Here is a 19,443-nt window from a genome sequence, read left to right on the forward strand (position 1 = left end):
AATGCACTCTAAGACATCGCTGGGAGAGGCAGCTCAGCCCTCGGTGGGGGTTTTATAAATTATAATTGGAGTGGAGCCGCGATAATTGATACCAAAATGCAAAGCTAGAGCACCCTTTCCCCCTGCCAACTGATAAGCTAAGTGGCAAGTGCCATAAAACGAGAAGAGAACTCAAACCGAATCAAAGAACTCCACCAGTACCGAACTGGGCAACTGGAATTCCAGCTGGTCCAGCGCCAGCGCCAGCGCCAGTGGGAGAGTTCATTAAAAGACTCGCGGGACTATGCCAGAGATTTATGGGCCAGCGGCATTTGCTTCGTGTTCGTTCTGCTGCTCCCTGGTTAGCATTGCGTTACCAAAAGCAAGCTGCTAAATGTAGCAACCAAAGACCTGGACCAACCTGACGTGAAAGCCCATAAAACCCAGCAAGAATGAGCTGGGGGTCAGGTCAGGTTCGGTTTCAATGGAATTTTTCGGACTGTTGCAACTCCTTGGCGTTGATCTGTGGCTCTGGCCTGGGTGTCAACGTTAATGACCACAAAACACACACACACGCACACAGATGGACAGACAGACACTCACTTGGCTGGTGGACAGGTAGGAAGCGGGTTTGCTCAGGGTTTTTCGTTTGCTCTTGATTTTGTGCCTAATTTCCACTGAACTCTAAAAGAAATTCCCAAAGCAAATAATTATTTTCCGCTGCTTGTTCTTCATGGAATAGGGAAAATGGATTCTAAAAGTTGGCAAAATTCGAATCGAATCTCCCGCTTCTCCCCCCTCTGCGACCCTCTTCGCCTCCCTCTTTCTCTGACATTTTCTTGAGGGTTTTTCGCTGTTTTCTTCGTCTTTAATGTGTCAATTGTGTGGTGACAAAAGCGATAACTTTGAGCACGCCCATAAACTGGAAGACGTTGCCAATGTACCCCCACCCCACCCCAACACACCACTCCTCTTTCCACCACTCGTAGCCGTTCTCCTCCTTCTCGCCATTCTCCCACACCAGCGGCCCCCTGTTCATCTCTCCTTCACTTGCTGGCTGCCTGGCAATTTGGCCACCAGTTTTGCCTTTGAGGCACTTAAAGATTTCTTTTGATTTTCTTGCTGCTGTGTGTGTGTGTGCTTGTGTGTGTGTGTGTGAGAGAGAGAGTCTCGTGTGTAGGTGCCAGTTAATGGCCGCCATAAACCCACTCCTCGCCATCGTGTTTCGTTTGTTGTCGTACATGCAATTCCTGTTGTTGTCGCTATTGCAGTTGTCGTTGCCGTTGCTGTTGCTTGTTGCAATTCAGTTGTTGTTGTTGCTGTTGCTGTTGCTGTCGTTTATGGCTGAGCTTACGGGCTGCCGCCAGGATAATGAACATTCATGTTGAACACGTTAAGCGACTGCCGGCGAGAGCGTGGGTGCAGCATTGCATGCGGCTGTCGCTCCTCTCTTCAGCGCGCCTCTCTTTACCGCTCCTCTCTTCAGCACGCCTCTCTTCCGCGCGCCGCTCTTCTGCTCACCTCTCTTCGCCACTCTGCTTCCTTGCCCATTCCTAGTTCTACTTTTGCACCGCTTTGCACTAGTTTGTTTTTGCTCATTGCTCACTCTCTTCTGGCTTCTCCTTTGGCTGTCTTCTGCTCATCCTGTAATACGTTCTTTGGCTGTTCATTCGTTTGATTTCTTCTTTCCCTCCTGCCCGCTCCTTCCATATTTATGTGTCTTTGCCGTTTCCATCTTCCCTTTTCGCTTTGCTTGCTGGCTGCGGCCTGCTCATTAGCTCCATCTTTCGTGCAGACGCGCCCAGCAACTGCTCCGTGACTCCCACACTGCCCCCTTCCACACTGTCCCGCTGTCCCTCTCTGTACCTACAGCACACTGCACACGTTTATCGCCTCGAGTAATTACATTTTGGCAGGGCCAAGCCCCGAAAAAAATGGAAGGCAAGAAGCGCAGTGCATTGAACCAAGTCGGGATTGTCGTGGGCCGTGTCTCAGTGCCCACCTACAAATCGATTACAGAACGGTGTGCCCAGCCCCGCACCCCCGCACCCCCGCACACCACCGCAACAGCACCCCGCTCCAAGCAGACAGACCCGCAATTAGCGTAAAACCAAGCACTGACCGCAGATCGCTCGAAACCCGATGCGAAACGAAACCTCTTTGCGGCTGCCCACCCGTACATACTTGTGTACATATTTACATACATTCATACATTTGATGTATTTTGATATTGTCTTGTGCTTACGATTTGATTTCTTTGATTTCAGCCTGCTCGTGGGAGCCCCACTGGATCATAATCGACAGCCAAACACCTCGCACTCCGGCGCCCTCTGGAAGTGTCCCATAACGCAGAGCTTCGATGACTGCGAACAGGTGATAACCGATGGACGCCGTTGTAAGTCACGAATGTCACGCATATCTATAACTATCACTAGGATCTTTATAATGAGGAATTTCAAGAAGCAAATGGAACTTTCTGTGTACATCCAAAATCCTAGGCTTACGATTATCTCCATGTCGATTCTGATTAGTTAAGATGCAAAATAATTCTTAATTCTTACGTATATAATATCAAGTTAGTCGATAACTACTAACCAAGCTTTGGCACCTTTTGCCACCACTCTCTCTCTCTATCTCTCTCTCTATATATCTCTATATGTTTTGGAAGGTTGATTGGTTTGAGCCGATGTCATGGATAAGCTTCCACTCTATGGGTATGCTGCGCCAAACCTTCCAGCAATTCCGAACAACCTTCCAGAAATTTCCGTTTCTACTCTCTCACTCAATAAATTGTATATAAACAATTGCCTGTACAGAGATTCTGTGACTAAACTCTTCTAACCATAATGGAACCTTTTCAGTTTTCGATTTTAAGTTATTAGGAAATGGAAGCTGTGAGCAGTTGATGGATTGTGCGATCGAAGAGATGATTCCTTTGAATCAATCATTGGGCTCACAGCTTCTGCGTTACATATTTTTAGTAATTTATTGTATAAAGATCAAACCACTTTTGCCCTAGCATCTTAGTCTTAGTGTGAACACCAACCTTATCGATATCCGAGATCTACTATTGTATATTTAATTTAATTTAATTATTTTAATTGTTTTTGTACTCTTCTTTTTTTTCTTCCTTATATTTCTTTCGTTTTTTTCGTTTATCTCTCTACCCCTTGATTTTTGGTTAAATGGAAATTTATATTCGGTGCGCCTAACTGGGAAACCTCATTCGGGTACCCCTCCAACCTCCAACCTCCAACCTCCAATCTCCAATCTCCAATCTCCAACCTGAACCCAAACCCAATCCAACTTTTCCAAAATACTGACCAAATTATTTTCGATATTTGCAAATTCGATCACGATAACGATAACGAACGAATCATTTAGCATCGAGAGGAGTTTATGAGATTAATAAGCGTAAGTGGTATGGGTGCTTTAATTGTTGTCTTGCCCCACAAAAACCTAAAACAAAACCCAACTAAAATCGACACATCCCTGGTCAAAGCATCGCATCGCAATTTTCTAACACCCATTCAAAAATTCTTTATTCGATCTGCAAATATATCTTAAAATCGTTTTGATTTCTTTTATTGATTAACCATTTGATTCAGTTGAATCGCTCGCTTCTGTACATACAAAATCAGCGATCACCGAATGTACAGTCACGCACACGCATGCCAATGGCCGCCATCTTGCTTACTTACCACCTAACCTATCACACTCCTTACCGCCGCCTCTCACCACTCTCTCACTTATCTTTCGCTGTTGCTCCTGACTTGCCACGCATGCGCGCACCACTCGCAATTGCAATCAGATAATCAATATTGTACCATACTATACTACCCACTAGTCATAGAGTTAGCTAAATATACATACCATATACGCGTATGTACATAATTATGTTTGTTTAGTTGTTTATCTATAATTATGTATGTATTTTCGATAAACTATTTAACTAATTTATCATTTAACCCATGAAGCACCATGAAGGAGACGCTACTAGCTCATCAGATCCCAAAAATCTTCTAACTTAGCTGCCATTTATGGCTCTCTTTTCTCTCAGCTATTTGAATTGCTCACTTGTAAAATTCTTTATTTACATAGAACTTTGAGTCGGTCACAAGGAAAGATTAAATCTTCTTGTAAAAATGAGCATACATTTCTTTCCGACAGTAAAAGATTGAGTTAAATTCGATTACAAATTAAAAGGAAATATTTAAAAGTTGATCTTTCATGGCATAGTACAGTCTTATAGCAATGAAACGCACTGTATTTGTACTAAAACCATGCATGAGCCATCTATTTATGTACAATGTACTGTACATATGTTCCAATAATCCCCCATCAATCGTCAAAATGCTCGAATTCGTCTCAAGGCCAGCTCCCTCCGGCCACGTAACAGCTCCCCATTGAGCAGGAGCTTGCTTCAACATTTGCATTGGGCGATAACATTTCCCGAACTGTTGTGTGGATATGCCGTTGTACGCTTCGATTGCAGCAGCAGCAGCAGCAGACACAACTTCATTATCGGCCTCACATGTTGGGCATTTCCTCTGCATGCCCAAGCTGGTTCCCGGAATGCGAACATCGTCGGTCCCCGGGTTGAGGATTATTCCAGGCTTTACTTTTTTTGGCGGCTCCAATTCGCGGCTCATTTAGCAATAATTATATCGTTCCATTCTCTTGCTCATTCTCTTTCGATCATAAATTTACATTTGGATGTAAATTCATTTGCGCTTTGCCCTGCCCTGCCCTGCCCTGCCCCTCCTTAATATTCACCCAATGAAGCCGCCATACAACTGGGTCGACTGCACTTTTTTTTTGTACACCACTGTGACCGTGTTTTTGCCTCTTCTTTCTGCTTTAATTCTTTCACTTCGTCTGCTTATTCGACTGAATGTTCTTTTGATACCCTCGCGCAGAGGGGTTTGAGTATTTTGTCCAAATATTTGCAATGCAGAAACTAAAAGGTTTATTTAAATATATAATTGATCGAAATCATTTTACTTAATGCGTATGTACATCTACATAATCATTTAACACACATACTAATGTACAAACTCCATCGGTTGTCTGCATGCATGCATGTATGACTCTCTGCGGGGTGTCAACAGCTTCGACTCCTTCCATTGCGCTCTCTCGTTCTTGCTGTTCTTGTCGCTGTTTTGGCAATCAGAGCGTGGCGGCCGCTCAAGACTTTGTCTGCGATGCCGCAAGTCCCCAGAACGTGACAAATTTCTCAAAACTGCATACATTGTACATATGTATGCACTGCACATTAAGTGTGTTAAAAAAACTCACACACACAGCAAATCCAATGTTGGCAGCGGCATAAAAATAACTGCAAATTCTAGAATGCAAATTCCTGAGTGAAAAATAACTCAGAATACGTTTTCGGGGGCCCCTGGCAGCAGCGGCAGCAGCAGCCTTCTGCATTCTTTAGGTTTTCTACGTCTTTGCGTGTTCCTCCGTTCTTCGTTTCGTCTTCCGTGTTCGTTTTTCTTTTTCGCCTGCCAATGTCAACTACGCGTCACACAGTGCAAAGTTCATTTGGTGCTGGGCCAATCAAATGCGGATTGGGTGCGTGGGGTTTGCTGGGGAAATCTGCACTGCACTTCCAGCTGCGCGCCTGCGTGGATGGCGGCGACTTTCACTGGCAGGCCCGACCGGAGCGCGTTTTAAACGCGTCAAACCCGTCAAGAACGGCCCACGCCCCAAGGCACTTCAGCGCAACGAAAGGCGAAGAAAACCGAAAAGAAAACGCCGCTTAAATGCCGTACCCTGCCTCTCTCACCGCACCCATGCATGTATGCATGTGTGTGTATGTCTACATATCTGACTCCATCTCTCCTCCACCCGGTGCAATAATCATTTATCATATTTCAACACTTTGATGCTTTAAAATGCATTCTAAATCAATTTCGTTACGTTTCGGGTCTCGCTCTCTGTCGCGCTCTCTCCATCGCTTTGGCTGCCAACATTACTCTCCCTCCCCATTGCGGCAGCATTCTGTAACCGCTGACGGCGAAGACTTGGCAGCGCTTTCCATTTTCTCATACCCTTTCTTTGATGCTGCAACTATGAATTCAAAGAGAAGTTTGCAAAGCAGTGACGAATATTCCAAGTCTGAAGTGGAGTTTGTGCGTCATGAGAAAAACGTTCCCCAAAAAACAGAACCATGTATAAACATCAAGCAATGAATGAACATCAGACGTACTTATTCTGTTGAAACAATTCGATAGCGGGCCGAGCTCTGGTCTCAAAGGGTATCCAACTCTGCGTCTCTCGCTCACTCTCTCTCTCTCTCTTAATCTCTTTCCTACGTTGTTGTTGCTCGCTCAGCGGAGCACATGTGTGCTCCAGCTCCAGCTACAGTTTCAGGGTCGGGTCTCTTGCTCTTCTCTCAAGAACACAAACACACACACGCACACGTTGCGCCCCAAACTCAACTGTTAATAATTACATATTGCATTTCAATATCAATTTGGAGTTTAAAATACTTCAATCTATGTACGTATGAGTGTATAATGTGAATGAATTTATTGTTTGTACTTATTACTCGTACAAAATATTATTGTTAATAATGCATACATACTACTATTACACTTGAAAGTTAATGATTTACATAATTATTGTTCTTGTTGTTAATTTTGATGTTTTACTGTTGTTGTTGCTGACACACACACACACACACACACACGTACACGCACACGAAACACATGTACACATACACACATCCACCCACCACCACACACGTTGCAACTCTTTCGCCGACACTTGCTAACATATTGGTATCTCTCTCTTCTCTCTCTCTCTCTCCGTATCTCTTTCTCTTACTGCACTTCCACTCCTGCCACTGCTCGCACGTGTCCGTGTACGTACAGCGTACGACAGCGAGGTCCTCTCGCCGCCCTCCAGCGATGAGATCAAGGAGGGACAGTGGATGGGCGTTACGGTGCGATCGAATCCGCTTCAGGCCAATGGATCGGGTGGCAAGGTAAGCTTTTCCTTCCTTTTACGCTCTCCTTTTGCACAGAGCTTTCATCGCTCTTTATTTAGAATCACTTTCATTTGTTCTCTTCTCTATTGTCTCTTCATGCAGGTGCTCGTGTGTGCCCACCGTTACATGTACATTGTACGCGAGAACCGCTATGGCCAGGGACTGTGCTACGTCCTCACCAACGATCTGCAGTTCGATGAAGTGCACGAGCCGTGCAAGGGTCGCCCTGTGCAGAGGTGAGTAGTGGAAAGCGTGCAGCGTGCAGCGTGCAGCTTGAACCTGTCCATCAATCAATCTATGGGATTATAAGCTTATCATAACTGGCTCTCCACGTAGCCACATCCTTCTGGGACAGCTGACAAGGGTCAGGTCGGGAGAGGGGCGCGACATGCCGCGACACCCACGAACAAAAAAGTGTCAAGGTGAATTATCTGTGGGATGGGGGGCGGGGGCGAACTGGCATTTGATGAATGGTCTGAGGGTGTGGGGGAACGGACAGGATGGGAACAGGGACACATACAGAGAGACAGAGAGACAGAGAGACATATGTGTGCGCGTGTTTCGCTTTTGGCCAATTAGCATGCAGCGAGGCCACTCCATGGCTGGCTCCAAGTGTGACACCGATGACGTAGGCCCCTGGTCGGACCACCAACTGCAGGACGCGAGCAGTCATAAAGGTGAATTTTAATTTATTTAAATGACATGGGGTCGTGGCCCGGAATGAGGGATTCCGCACCCACACAATGACCGAATTGAAGGAGCGGTAGATGGGTGTTTGGACAGGGACGGGGACGGGGCAGTCGCAGGCCTGTCCGCCATGCTGGATATGCAATTTTTCATTGAGCGGGTCCCTTGCGTGTCCAAACTCGATTCGGGCATGGTGTGGGCAAAGAGATGACAGAGAGAGAGAGAGAGAGAGAGAGAACTTCTAATGTTGACCCTGGACTCATCCATTAATGTCGCCAGTATCAAGCGAGTAGCAGTTGACCCTGGACTCATCCATTAGCAAAAGAGGAAAGGCAAGGGCCATCGAGTCGCAATGTTGAGCCAGGTCTGTCATCTATTAATGTAACGACTTCATTTGGGAATGTTAATCATAATAATGTCTTAATGATACGAAATGAAGTAACGAGTGGATTCCCAACCATAATGTAACGAGTAGCCGTCTCAGAGCCTTGTCATCCATTAATATCCATTCCAAATGGGTTTTTTCTTACCTCAGACAACACGAGGACTATGGCCTGTGTCAGGCGGGCACCTCCGGCGCCCTGCTGGACGATGACACAATGGTGCTGGGCTCTCCGGGTCCGTTCACGTGGCGTGGCTCCATCTGGGTGACGCAAATCGGTGGCGAGTATCTGCATCGAGACAAGACGACGTACTACAGCGACCACTCGGATGCCAGCTCGCCGGTGGATAAGTACAGCTACTTGGGCATGTCCGTCACAGGCGGACGCTTCTTTGGCGACAACATGTCCTATGCCGCGGGTGCGCCACGCTCCAATGGCCACGGGCAGGTGGTGATCTTTGACAAGGCCAACACCAATCCGATACCCGTGCGCCTCATCATCGATGGCGAGCAGTTCGGCTCGAGCTTCGGCTACGAGCTGACCACCGCGGATGTCAACGGAGACAATCGACCGGATCTGATTGCGGCGGCGCCGTTCTTCTTCTCGAAGAACGAGGGCGGAGCTGTCTATGTCTATCAGAACGATCAGGACACGCTGCCCAGGCGGCACACGCTGCGCCTGACGGGCGCCCTGGAGAGCCGCTTTGGCCTGGCACTGGCCAACGTGGGCGATCTGAACAAGGACAACTGCGAGGACATCGCTGTGGGAGCGCCCTACGAGGGCCAGGGCGTTGTCTACATTTATCTGGGCTCGCGGCAGGGCCTCAGCGATAAGCCCGCACAGCGCATACAGGCCTCGGAGCTGGGCGCCACAGTGCCCCAGGGCCAGCCCATTCGCACCTTTGGCATCTCGATAGCGGGCAACACGGACCTCGACGGCAACTCCTATCCCGATGTGGTTGTGGGGGCGTTCAACTCGTCGGCCACGGTGGTGCTGCTGGCGCGTCCCATCATCAACATTCAGACGAGCTACCGCAGCGATGAGCTGCGCAATATCGATCCCAACAAGCCGGGCTGCCGCTCGGATGCGTTCAGCAATCTGACCTGCTTCAGCTTCGAGGCCTGCTGCAGCATCGATCCATACGATGACTCCACGAAGGAGCTCAGCCTGATGTACAGCGTGGAGGCGGAGACCTATGACCATCTGAAGAAGTTCTCGCGCGCCTTCTTCGATCGCGACAACAAGCGGAGCAACGTCATCAGTCGCGTGGTCAAGGTGCGCACCGATGGACGTGTAGCCTGCCAAATAAGCACCGGCTACATCAAGGCCAACACGCGCGACATCCAAACGCCCATCCGCTTCAGGCTGAAGTACACGCTGGAGGAGCCTCCGCTGGCGGACTCGGCCCTCACGCGACTCAACCCGATGCTGGACCAGACCCAGGCACACATTGACTTTGAGGGCACCTTCCAGAAGGACTGCGGCGATGATGATCTCTGCGAAAGTGATTTGGTTATTCGCGCCGAGCCAAATATCACAGCCATAGGTGCGTCGATCGTGTGTCTGCCGCTGCCCAACTCGTTAACTCCCTCTTTCTCTCTCTCGCTCTCTTTCTCTCGCTGTTTTGCAGGCAACGAGTACACGCTGACCCTAGACGGAAATGAGCTGGAGGTGGGCATCAGCGTGACCAACCTCGCGGACTCCGCCTACGAGGCGCAAGTGTTTATTAGCCACCAGGCGGGCGTCTCGTACGTGGCCACCAAAAAGCCGGTAAGTGTCCAAGCAGAGATCCAAGCTTAGCCCATTCCCGATGCTCACTCCACTCGCTTCTGCCTGCCCACAGACCAATGCCACTTGCAACAGCTTCAACACCACTTTGGTGGCCTGCAGCCTGGGCAATCCCATGCCGCGCGGCACCACGACATTCGTGACGATCCGCTTCCAGCCAAAGAGTCTGGAGCCCAGCGAGAAGTCGATGCAGTTCCACATATTCGCGAATACCACATCGAAGCTGGTGGGCAGCGAGCCGCCGGAGCGGAATCTCAGCGTGGGCGTGGTGCGGCGGGCCAAGCTGCACTTCCGTGGCTGGGCGATGCCCGAGCAGAGCTTCTACAGTGGCGCCAGCCAGGTGACGGACAACTCGCCCATGGAGATGGGCGACGTGGGCTCGCAGGTGAATCACAGCTTTACCATCTTCAACGATGGACCCTCGACGGCGCCCAAGGTGCACATGGTCATCCACTGGCCGTGGTCGCTGTACAGCGATCCGGAGCGCGGGCACAAGGATCAGTATCTGCTTTATCTGGAGCAAACGCCCACCGTGGAGATTGGCTTGGGCGAGTGCCATGTGGCGCCCGAGTATGTGAATCCCCTGAAGCTGGATAGCGGCTCACAGGAGTCGATGCTCGCCCAACTGGGCGCCCCAGCCACACTCAAGATGTGGCCCATGCGTAGTCGCCAGCAGCAGAACAAGAACCAGTCCCAAGCGACCCATTCGAGGCAACAGCGCAGCACACTGGAGCGAGTGACGCGCCTGGAGCGACTCACCTACGAGCCCGAGCTGGCGGGCATCGGGGCCAGCGGCAGCGGCAAGAAGCAGGACATTGTCGAGCTGGACTGCAACAAGGGCACGGCACGGTGCATACGCATCGAGTGCGACATCTACAACATGCCAGCGAGATCCGAGGCGCAGGTGATGGTGAAGGCGCGACTCTGGAACTCGACGCTCGTCAGCGAGTATCCGCGAGTCGATCGAGTGCGCATCATCTCCACGGCCACCGCCAAGATACCCGAAGACTTTGGTGTCGAGGTGATGGAGCACAACGAGATCGAGGTGAGTCTTTCGTCGCTTTGCCGACGCCGCCAACCCCCCGCCCTCCTTTGAACTTCTGATTCTCCCGCTTGCAGGTGGAGACGCGCGCGTATCCCGAGCTGAGGAACCAGCAGCGAGACACTGCCATTCCCTGGCTGATCATCAGCTTTGCCATACTCTTGGGCGTCGTGGTGCTGGCCGTGTTCACGTTTTTCCTGTGGAAGTGCGGATTCTTCAAGCGGATACGACCCACGGATCCCACGCTGAGTGGAAATCTCGAGAAGATGAACGAGGAGAAGCCCTTCCTGGCGGCCAAGAACACCCATCATGTTTTCTAACAAGAGGGCACCGTCGGCTGGGATCTGGCACGCCGGATCGCCCCCAGGAAGCGGCGACGCCATCTCCAGCTGCCCCTCATCACCAGACAGCGGGTGCACGGCCAACGCTGGCGACGACCCAAGTCCTCGAACAACAATGAGCTGGATATCCTGAGGCTCACGCCGCCACCGCCGCCCCTGAGCGTTCTAAATTGGGGCAACGATGGATACTACCAGGCCAGTGCCAACTGGTGGGGGCACATGTGATGTGGGGAAGGATCGGGGATCGGTGATCGGGGATCGGGGATCGGGGATTGTGGGTTGTGTGGTTCAATGTGCCATTTCGTTTACTTAAGGCAGCAAAATCTGCGTCATGGATCGAGAGGCCTGTGCCGGTCTGGGCCCTTTTTAGGCCTAAACGATAAGCTAAGCGCCAAAAGCGTTAATAACACTAACCCAACGCGATTTGGGTTCAACTCGTGTTGGATAGTGTAACTTGTGTAAAAAAACAAAACAAAACAAAAAAATAAACTGTTCTTAATCTTATAGGTGTATATGTAGATGTATGTGTGTATGTGTATCGCGTATCGTTTGTATGTATGTGTAGGGCCTAGGCTAAGCTTTAGCTTAGCAGTCAGCAAGTAAGTTAGGCGTTAAGTAAGAACCAATCCCGAATATATTCGTACAAATCGAAAAACACTGCCAATAGCGACACACACAAAACAACTAAGCACTAAAATCCTCAGCACTAAATCGTGGCTCGAAAGCAGCAGCAGGAGGAGGAAGCAGGAGCCGGAGCAGGAGCAGCGGGGGAGATGCACTGGATACGAAAGTATTAGCACACTTTTTACGAGTACATAATTTTACATCCAATATTTATTTAGTGACTAGCCGAAATCCACCACAGTGGTAGCGATAAGCGACAGACAGAATTTAGGCAGCAAAATCTTCACCATAGACAAAACTCCTCCGGGGACGATCCCCGTCGGTGGTGACAGCGCACAATGTTCCCTTGGCCATCCCGTAATATTATTATAATTCTTTTTTTTGGTTTGTTTTAAGCGAAGAGTCTAGTTAAGTGTAATTGTGGTAATGTTAGCTGTAAATATGAATTCTTTTTTTTCTTATACATCTGTTTAATATACTTACTATTATTTTTTTAAACCATAAAAAGTTGTATTGATTTGGGAACCTGAGAACCTATTTGGCTCGTGAAAGACTCGTGCTCGCGCTCGTGCTTGCCCAAAACCCATCTCTAGCTGCAGCGCTGCCACACAGCAATGAGCCCTTGCATGCAGGCAGTGTTTGGTTTGGTGATTGCTACGACACTCCGGGAACCAGGGCTGCAGCATCAAACACTTTTTGGCGCGCGCCTTGAAGTGAGGTCACATGCACGCAGCCATCCATAAAGCAGCAAATGTGTTCGAACAATACAGAGACAAATTGCTTACTCAGCCAAAAGTCACATAGGGTTTTTATTATTACAGACTGTAAGGTTACAAAAATTGTCAAGTGTAACAATAATTTGTGTGCTTCTTCTGCGCTTTTCTTCGTTTTTTTCTTTTGCATCACGGTAGACAACGCAACATTTGGGGTTTATTGAGTACAGTATGTATAGCTATAGCTATAGATATTTTCGCTGGAATCTATACATATCGCATGTTACTTTAGAGCTTAAACGATTCTAGAAAATGGTAAATGAGAAGTGAACATTCCATTTGCCTTTTGGTTCGCTGTCTAGTCGCTATTACCTTTACTCGTTACTTGTTACTCGTTATCGTTACCTGTTACTGTTATTTGTGTAAGAATAAGTGTGTAATTGTAGTTGGTATTTCTGTATCTGTAATTCAAAATGGAAAAGCTTCGAGTATGATTTCTATGTGGCCAAAAAAAAAGATTCTCGGTCTGTCTCTGTTCGCCAGCGTAACGCTCTTCTATGCCTGGCTGGGGGTCTGTCTTCTTGTCTTGCCCGCGGGGCGGAGGAGGTTTTATAGAGAAAGAGAGTAGGTAGATACGATATTTTATGTATATGTATGTATGGAGAAGGAGGAGAAGGATCACTAGTAAAGACTCTCGGTGTTCGAGGAGCGAGGCTTCTTAAGCTTCTCCAAGTTCTTAATGACTATGTCGTGGAGCGAGGAGTAGCGGTTGCGCACCTCGCAGACCACCAACCACAGACTGAGGTATTCCTTTTCATCCAACTCGACAACGGCTCTTCGATAGTCCTCGATGTGCGGATATTTCGCCACCTTGGACACAACCTTGGCGCGCGAAAGGAAATATCGCGAAATCTGATCGTAGAACGCTGCCGCCTCCGACTCCACAGTCTGGATTTCGGCCAGCGTATCCTCCTGTATGGAGACGCCAAAATTGTTGCCATCCTCGATTTTCGGTATCATGAACGAGATCCACATCTTCAGCAGATTGGCTGCAAGCGGCAAATGGCAAATGCAATTAGTTTAAAATCCCAACGCTCACTCAATGTTTTGTTCACTTACAATGCTCTACCAGAGTACGGATGATCGGCTTGACGACTTTTATCATCTCGCAGAGCGGCTTGTTGCACGACACCGAGCCGTTTGGCAGCGCCAGCATGGGGGAGCCAGCGACAACGACATCGTTGCGTGCACGCTTGTTCGGCGGATGGTCATCGTTGCCGCTATCGTCGTGGTTTTTGGCCAGCACCGGCGGCAGCACAGGAATGTTTACATCCTGATGTACCTCCTCGAAGTCGCGCTCATTGAACATGGGCGTTGCGAGCAGCTCATTCAGCTGGACAATCTTCTCCGGGAAGCACTTGGTAATCAGCAGCTCCGCTTTCTGGATAAGCGTGTCTTTGTACTCCTGCACCTTGATAACTGTATCTTTCGGCATTGTGGTCACAGTATATGTTGCGAAATGTTCAAAAGGTTGAAACTAAACGGCGACGTCGACGACAAAATTGCGACGGTCGGTGAACAAAACAGTTGTGACTTGATTACCCTCAACTAGTGGCACTCTGGATGCTGCAAATGTATATTGTCAGTGCTGGCTGTGCTTTAATTTTTGCATTTCTGCCGGGAAAAACTTACCGAGAATTTCACTGATGCGGATTTATTCGGCAGCGTGCTCTAGGGATGTGACCGCGAGACTATCGATAAGATATACCGCACAACCCTCAAAATTATACCAAAATATACCTTCGTATTTTAAAAATATACCGTAAGTATACTTAAATGTACATTGCCTTACCGGTGTATCGATATAAATATTAATTGTTGATCAGTACTTTTCTAAAATTGGTGCTAATTTAAACTATTTTTCTGTGGTTTCACGTAGTTAAATTCTATTTATCGCATAGCAGGTAGCTGCATAAAATTATCGGTACTCTTGTGTGATATGCGAAAGCTATCGGCGTTTACTTTGAAAATCACAACTATGGTGGCAAAAACTGGCGCATAATTTAAAACAAAAGTCGTACTTATCTAATGTCTGCTATGTCTTCTATATCATTCTTTTCTGCTTATTCTCTTTTTCATATCTATCATAAAAAGACCGCGTCATCTCCGGTGATATCGCACTGCAATATCGATAGCAGATATCGGCTATCTGAAGATATTAGTGTGTCGATGAGGACACTCTTGTAACCTATCGGTTGACTCATTGCGCTATCGATATTCGCATATATACACGCCCCCGATGTAAATACATAAATAATTAACGAAACTAATATGCAACACATGTGAAGAACGTGAAAAAACACTGTTATATCATGTGCTGCGAATAGTTAATGATTGTCCAGTACAAAGCAATTGGGAACATTCATCCCCTGCCACAGAAGAACAGAGTTCGGGTGCGACGCCCGCCCATGGTGAAGGTGAAACTGCATAGGCACAGAGTCTCCTCCAGGTACGCGCAGCAGGGCACTTCACTTGCAGATATTGTTGGAGCAGACAGACGCAGGAGGAGTCGAAGATGGGCAACAAGCAGATCAAGCAGCACCTGGAGACGGCACAGAAGACGGGCATACTGAAGATCTCATTGCAGCGACTGCAGGAGTTTCCGCCCCAGCTGAAGGCCTATCCGAATGTCTTGAAAACGCTCGATCTGTCCGAGAATCGTTTCGAGCACATGCCCGACGAGCTGGGCAGGCTGACGCTGCTGAAGCATCTCAACCTGAGCGGCAATCGCCTGGTGGAGCTCAACACCGTGGTGGGTGAGCTGCTGAAGCTGGAGGTGCTGCTGCTGATGGATAATTATTTGACCAGCCTACCCAAAACGTTGGTCAACTGCACCAACCTCAAGACGGTGAACCTGAGCAACAATCAGCTGAAGGAGTTCCCCGCGATGCTGTGCGGCCTAACCAAGCTGGATGTGCTCGATTTGTCCAGGAACAAGATCACCAAAGTGCCCGCGGAGGTGGGCAGTCTGTGTGTCACCGAGCTGAACCTCAATCAGAATCAGATCTCTTCGCTGGCCGAAGATGTGGCCGACTGTCGCAAGCTTAAGACCCTGCGGCTCGAGGAGAACTGTCTGCAGGCACACGCCTTCACGCCGCGCATCCTCAAGGACTCAAAGATTTGCATTCTAGCCGTCGATGGGAATCTGTTCAACTCCAAGCAGTTCACCGACCTCGACGGCTACGACGTCTACATGGAACGCTACACGGCGGTCAAGAAGAAGATGTTCTAAAGCCAGAAACCCACAGAACATTTTTATAGCCCCTATTTTATTTAAGTTTAAATAACTAATTTAATAGCTTAATTGTGTGCATGCCGTCAGTGTAAATCGTTGAGAATAAACAGAGTAAATACAACACAGCCGCGGGTCGGGAACCACTACTCTGGTTCTATCCCTTTCTAGCGTTTGTTTGTTTTGAGCGTGGTGAATTAAGTTAGTGGTCCTCGCACAGCGAACAACGTCACCTTGTATGTAATTTCACCATGAGCTAGTGGTTCAAGTCTGAACTGACCAAGCAAACTGCTTGCTGCACTCCCACCAAAAACACAAACACAAACTGCATTAATGTTCTCCTATAATGTATAATGTGAGTATGAAAAATACATTGTGCAAATATATACAATAATTCTCTCTGGGGAACCATTATAGCTTGCCCCGCATCATGGGCTGCAGATGGCTACGGAAGGTGGCATTGACTGGCTCCTGGTTGAGCGGATTGCGGCGTGCCTCTGCCATCAGGCGCTCGTACACGCGTCCATCGTAGCTGCCCAGCGTGGAGCCGAGGGTGCGATCATGGAAATCGAAGCCATCCACCAGTGCCACCGCATTGGGACGCAGTTCGGCGAGAAGTTGCTCGAATCGGCGCTCCACCAAGCGCAGCTGGGCGCCGGTGACGCTGTTCCAGCGCAGCACGGAGCCGGCCTGGCGCAGGAAGGTGTCCAGCACGAACAGCTCCACCAGCTGGCCCAGCACTGCGGAGACTTGCGGACTCAGCGAGCCGCGCCTCAGACGCTCCAGCTCCTGCAGCGCGTTCCGCGTGAGAAAGGCGTGGGCATGGGCGATGGCGGCCGCTGTGAGCTGCCTGCCGGACAGACTGTTGGCCTGCTGCTCGCTCAACTTTCGCTGGCGATGCATGCTCTGACTCTGCCAGGCGAGGCGGGTCTGCTCCAGGGCGGAGATCTCTAGGGCGCGTGCGGCATTCTCGGCCAAGTTCTTGCCCCAGCTGAGGCGTGCCGTGTTCCGCAGATAAGTGACGCTGACGGGCAGCACTTTCCGCTTCAGACTGTCCGTGTACTGGCGCACCAGGAAGCGGGCCGTCTGCAGCAGCAGGACGGTGTACTCGCCCTCGTACGTGTAGGCAGCCGTGGCCATGCCGTAGATGCTGTCAAAGTTGGCGGACGACAGGAAGCCGTGGCCGCCGCAGGACTTGCGCAGCAGATCAATGCCCTCGCTGGCCTCGTCCGTGCCCACGGCCTTCAGGCAACAGCTGAGGGCATGCAGCTCGGGCAGCGAGTGCTGTCCGGCACCCACCTCCAGCTGCTCCAGCACGCGAGCATAGAAATTCCACAGCCAGTCGGCGGCCAGGCGGTAGCAGACGCCGCGCGCGATCTGCGGCAGAATCTTCACCTGCTGCGTGATGTGGTCGAGTATCTGCACCTCTGGCTGACTCTCATCGATGGGGCTCTGGCGACGGACGACAGAGTATCTGGTGGCAATGGTGGCCGCCTGCAGCAGGCCGTGCAGCACATCCCTGAGGGTGATGACCCGCACGTACACCATGGTGCCGTAGAGCAGCAGCGGCGGTCGACCCTGGACGAAGGTGCCGTCGGGCAGCACCTGGGCATTCTTCATGAGCATCTGGTCGCGCGGTATGCGCACATTGCGCAGTCCCAGGAAGCCGTTGTTCACACCATTGCCGCCCAGCTTGGGCCCAATGTCGCCCACATCGATGCCGGGCAGCGGCTGGTGTGTCTCCTCGTCGCGGATGCGCACGAGGAACGGCTGCAGGCCGTGGTGGCGACCCTTTACGTACAGCTGGGCCAGCACGATGGTCATGTTGGCTGTGTTGCCCAGGCCACCGGGCCACCACTTGTAGGCACTCAGGCTGGGGGTGTTCAGCACAAACTCCTCGCTCTCCGCATCATAGTCGGCGCGTGTCTCGAGGCCGCGTATGTAGGTGCCATGCCCGAGCTCCGTTTGGGCGTAGGTGCCGATGATGCCGTCCATGTGCCAGGCGCGGCTCAGCCACTTGTGCAGCTGTTCGTCGGTGCCCTGGCCAAGCAGTGTGGTGAGGAACATGGAAAAGTGTAGGCGCAGGGGGAAGCTCTGCTGAAACAGGGCGGTGCCCAGCTGGCCCGAGAGCAGCACACGAAATTCACGCAACGAGTCCACACTGACGCTGAACTGCGGCTGCTTGCTGCTGTGCCACTGCCGCAGCTTGGCCAGAAACTTGGTGGATCTGACAATTGTCTGCTCGTAGCGCTCCTTGTACGACAGGCAGCTGGGATGCACAGCCTCCTCCAGATCGGCATCCTCAAACACATAGCGTTCCAGCGAGCGGCGCTCTTCCAGATTAACGCTGCCGCCTGCCCACCAGCGGGCAAAGTCCTCGCTGTCAATGCTGGCCCCCCGCCGCTCTCTCGCTAGATCAACGTTCACCGACGACGAAGACGACGACATTCTGCACTGCGCAAATAGCGAAAGTAAACTGAAGCCCCGTTAGGCTGGTGGCTGCAAATCATAGACAAAGCAGTCCAGCAGCTCCCACTTGGAGCCAGTGTGCGTGAGCAAACCAACACCGTTGATGTTCGTCTGGTTTTTCTTTGCACTGCAACGGTCATATGTACTATGCATGTGTGTGCTGCTTTGCAAGCAGTGCGTGTTTACCGTACAATGTGCACATATTTTCGTTTCTTTTTTGCAGTCTCTCCAGAAAAGCAACAACAAGCGGTAAGTTTTCTTGAATTTCTCTCATTTTATTTCTTTTAGAAAAAGCGACACAGACATTTGGTTTTTATTTTATGATTATTATTATTCTTAATGGTTTTGCCCTTTCGGTTCTTTGACTTATTTGTGCAACATTCAACAAAATATATATTTATGTATGTATGTATGTATGTACTTGTTTCTCTCTCTCTCGCTCTCTACCTTCATTTTGCTCTCTTCATCTTGTTTTGATGCCGTCGTGCTGGAATTCTTGCTCTGGCGTTGCTCAAATCTATTGTTTTTATTATGTTTATGTTTTTTACAAGTCTCGCTATCAGCTAAGAACAAGGTCGGTTCGGTGCTAGGGGGTCGCGGGATGTGTTCGTGTCCGTTCCATTGCCAAAAATAACCACAGATAAGCACAGGACAACTGTTAGCGTACCAAACGCCAACTATAGACGCGTGTTTGCCGACTATTCGTATACCCGCTACTCAATATGCACTAGTTTAGTTTTGTAAGTATTTGTTTGCATATATTTAAAGTATTAGGAGACCAACTTTAGCTGTTATCTCGTTATGTTTGTTTGCTTCAAAGACAAATCTAATGTTGATACCACACCGCCTTATCTTTGTTGGCTTATCAAGACCTGCTTGGTTGATGGCTTTTATGGATTTCTTAGACCAACAATAATATAGCACCATGTGGGCTTATCATTTGCAAAGTAGAACAACAGATAGAGAGAATTAATAGCTGGCTAGATGCACCTATGGTGGACCTCTGGTGTGTAAACACTCGGACGGACACATGAGTTAGTCTCGTAATATTCCATAAATCTGAGAGTAACGGGCATGTCACACCTCTGGCAATGGAACTGACTTCAAACTGGTACAATGACAAACTTA

At 49.5% G+C, this 19,443-nt stretch overlaps 4 protein-coding genes across 6 annotated transcripts in view; 2 read left to right on the forward strand and 2 right to left on the reverse strand.

Annotated features, from left to right (window-relative positions):
* LOC117897460 (integrin alpha-PS1) overlaps positions 1 to 12,343 on the forward strand; it is a 38,639-nt gene extending 26,296 nt beyond the window's left edge. Inside the window, exons 2-9 of one of the 3 annotated variants that reach the window (XM_034806349.1) lie at positions 2,247 to 2,374; positions 3,364 to 3,393; positions 6,861 to 6,973; positions 7,079 to 7,212; positions 8,199 to 9,592; positions 9,677 to 9,816; positions 9,890 to 10,879; positions 10,954 to 12,343. In XM_034806349.1, coding sequence (XP_034662240.1) covers positions 2,247 to 2,374; positions 3,364 to 3,393; positions 6,861 to 6,973; positions 7,079 to 7,212; positions 8,199 to 9,592; positions 9,677 to 9,816; positions 9,890 to 10,879; positions 10,954 to 11,196 — 3,172 coding nt within the window. In that variant the 3' untranslated portion in view covers positions 11,197 to 12,343. Of the gene's footprint in view, positions 1 to 2,245; positions 2,375 to 3,363; positions 3,401 to 6,860; positions 6,974 to 7,078; positions 7,213 to 8,198; positions 9,593 to 9,676; positions 9,817 to 9,889; positions 10,880 to 10,953 lie in introns of those variants that run through there. The other 2 variants (XM_034806520.1, XM_034806439.1) reach the window with 2 other exon arrangements.
* A 385-nt stretch (positions 12,344 to 12,728) lies between these two features.
* On the reverse strand, positions 12,729 to 14,313 carry LOC117903795 (proteasome activator complex subunit 3). Its single transcript, XM_034816223.1, has 3 exons — positions 14,247 to 14,313; positions 13,674 to 14,180; positions 12,729 to 13,603 (listed from the first exon to the last, which is right to left on the reverse strand). The coding sequence occupies exons 2-3, from the start codon at positions 14,047 to 14,049 to the stop codon at positions 13,236 to 13,238; spliced, it is 744 nt and encodes a 247-aa protein (XP_034672114.1). The 5' UTR covers positions 14,050 to 14,180; positions 14,247 to 14,313; the 3' UTR covers positions 12,729 to 13,235.
* A 517-nt stretch (positions 14,314 to 14,830) lies between these two features.
* On the forward strand, positions 14,831 to 15,970 carry LOC117903796 (leucine-rich repeat-containing protein 57). The gene has a single exon (XM_034816224.1). The coding sequence runs from the start codon at positions 15,130 to 15,132 to the stop codon at positions 15,844 to 15,846; it is 717 nt and encodes a 238-aa protein (XP_034672115.1). The 5' UTR covers positions 14,831 to 15,129; the 3' UTR covers positions 15,847 to 15,970.
* A 206-nt stretch (positions 15,971 to 16,176) lies between these two features.
* On the reverse strand, positions 16,177 to 18,325 carry LOC117903793 (probable peroxisomal acyl-coenzyme A oxidase 1). The gene has a single exon (XM_034816222.1). It carries the CDS (start codon positions 18,292 to 18,294, stop codon positions 16,258 to 16,260), a length of 2,037 nt encoding a protein of 678 aa, XP_034672113.1. The 5' UTR covers positions 18,295 to 18,325; the 3' UTR covers positions 16,177 to 16,257.
* Between the last annotated feature and the right edge of the window lie 1,118 nt (positions 18,326 to 19,443).

This window comes from Drosophila subobscura, chromosome A (genome assembly GCF_008121235.1).
Source record: "Drosophila subobscura isolate 14011-0131.10 chromosome A, UCBerk_Dsub_1.0, whole genome shotgun sequence".
NCBI lineage: Eukaryota > Metazoa > Arthropoda > Insecta > Diptera > Drosophilidae > Drosophila > Drosophila subobscura.

Coding starts and splice junctions, on each gene's coding strand:
- LOC117903795 (XM_034816223.1), bottom strand. CDS start 14,049: ATGCCGAAAGATACAGTTATCAAGGTGCAGGAGTACAAAGACACGCTT. Junction 13,604..13,673: donor CCGTACTCTGGTAGAGCATT/GTAAGTGAACAA, acceptor TGCCGCTTGCAG/CCAATCTGCTGAAGATGTGG.
- LOC117903796 (XM_034816224.1), top strand. CDS start 15,130: ATGGGCAACAAGCAGATCAAGCAGCACCTGGAGACGGCACAGAAGACG.
- LOC117903793 (XM_034816222.1), bottom strand. CDS start 18,294: ATGTCGTCGTCTTCGTCGTCGGTGAACGTTGATCTAGCGAGAGAGCGG.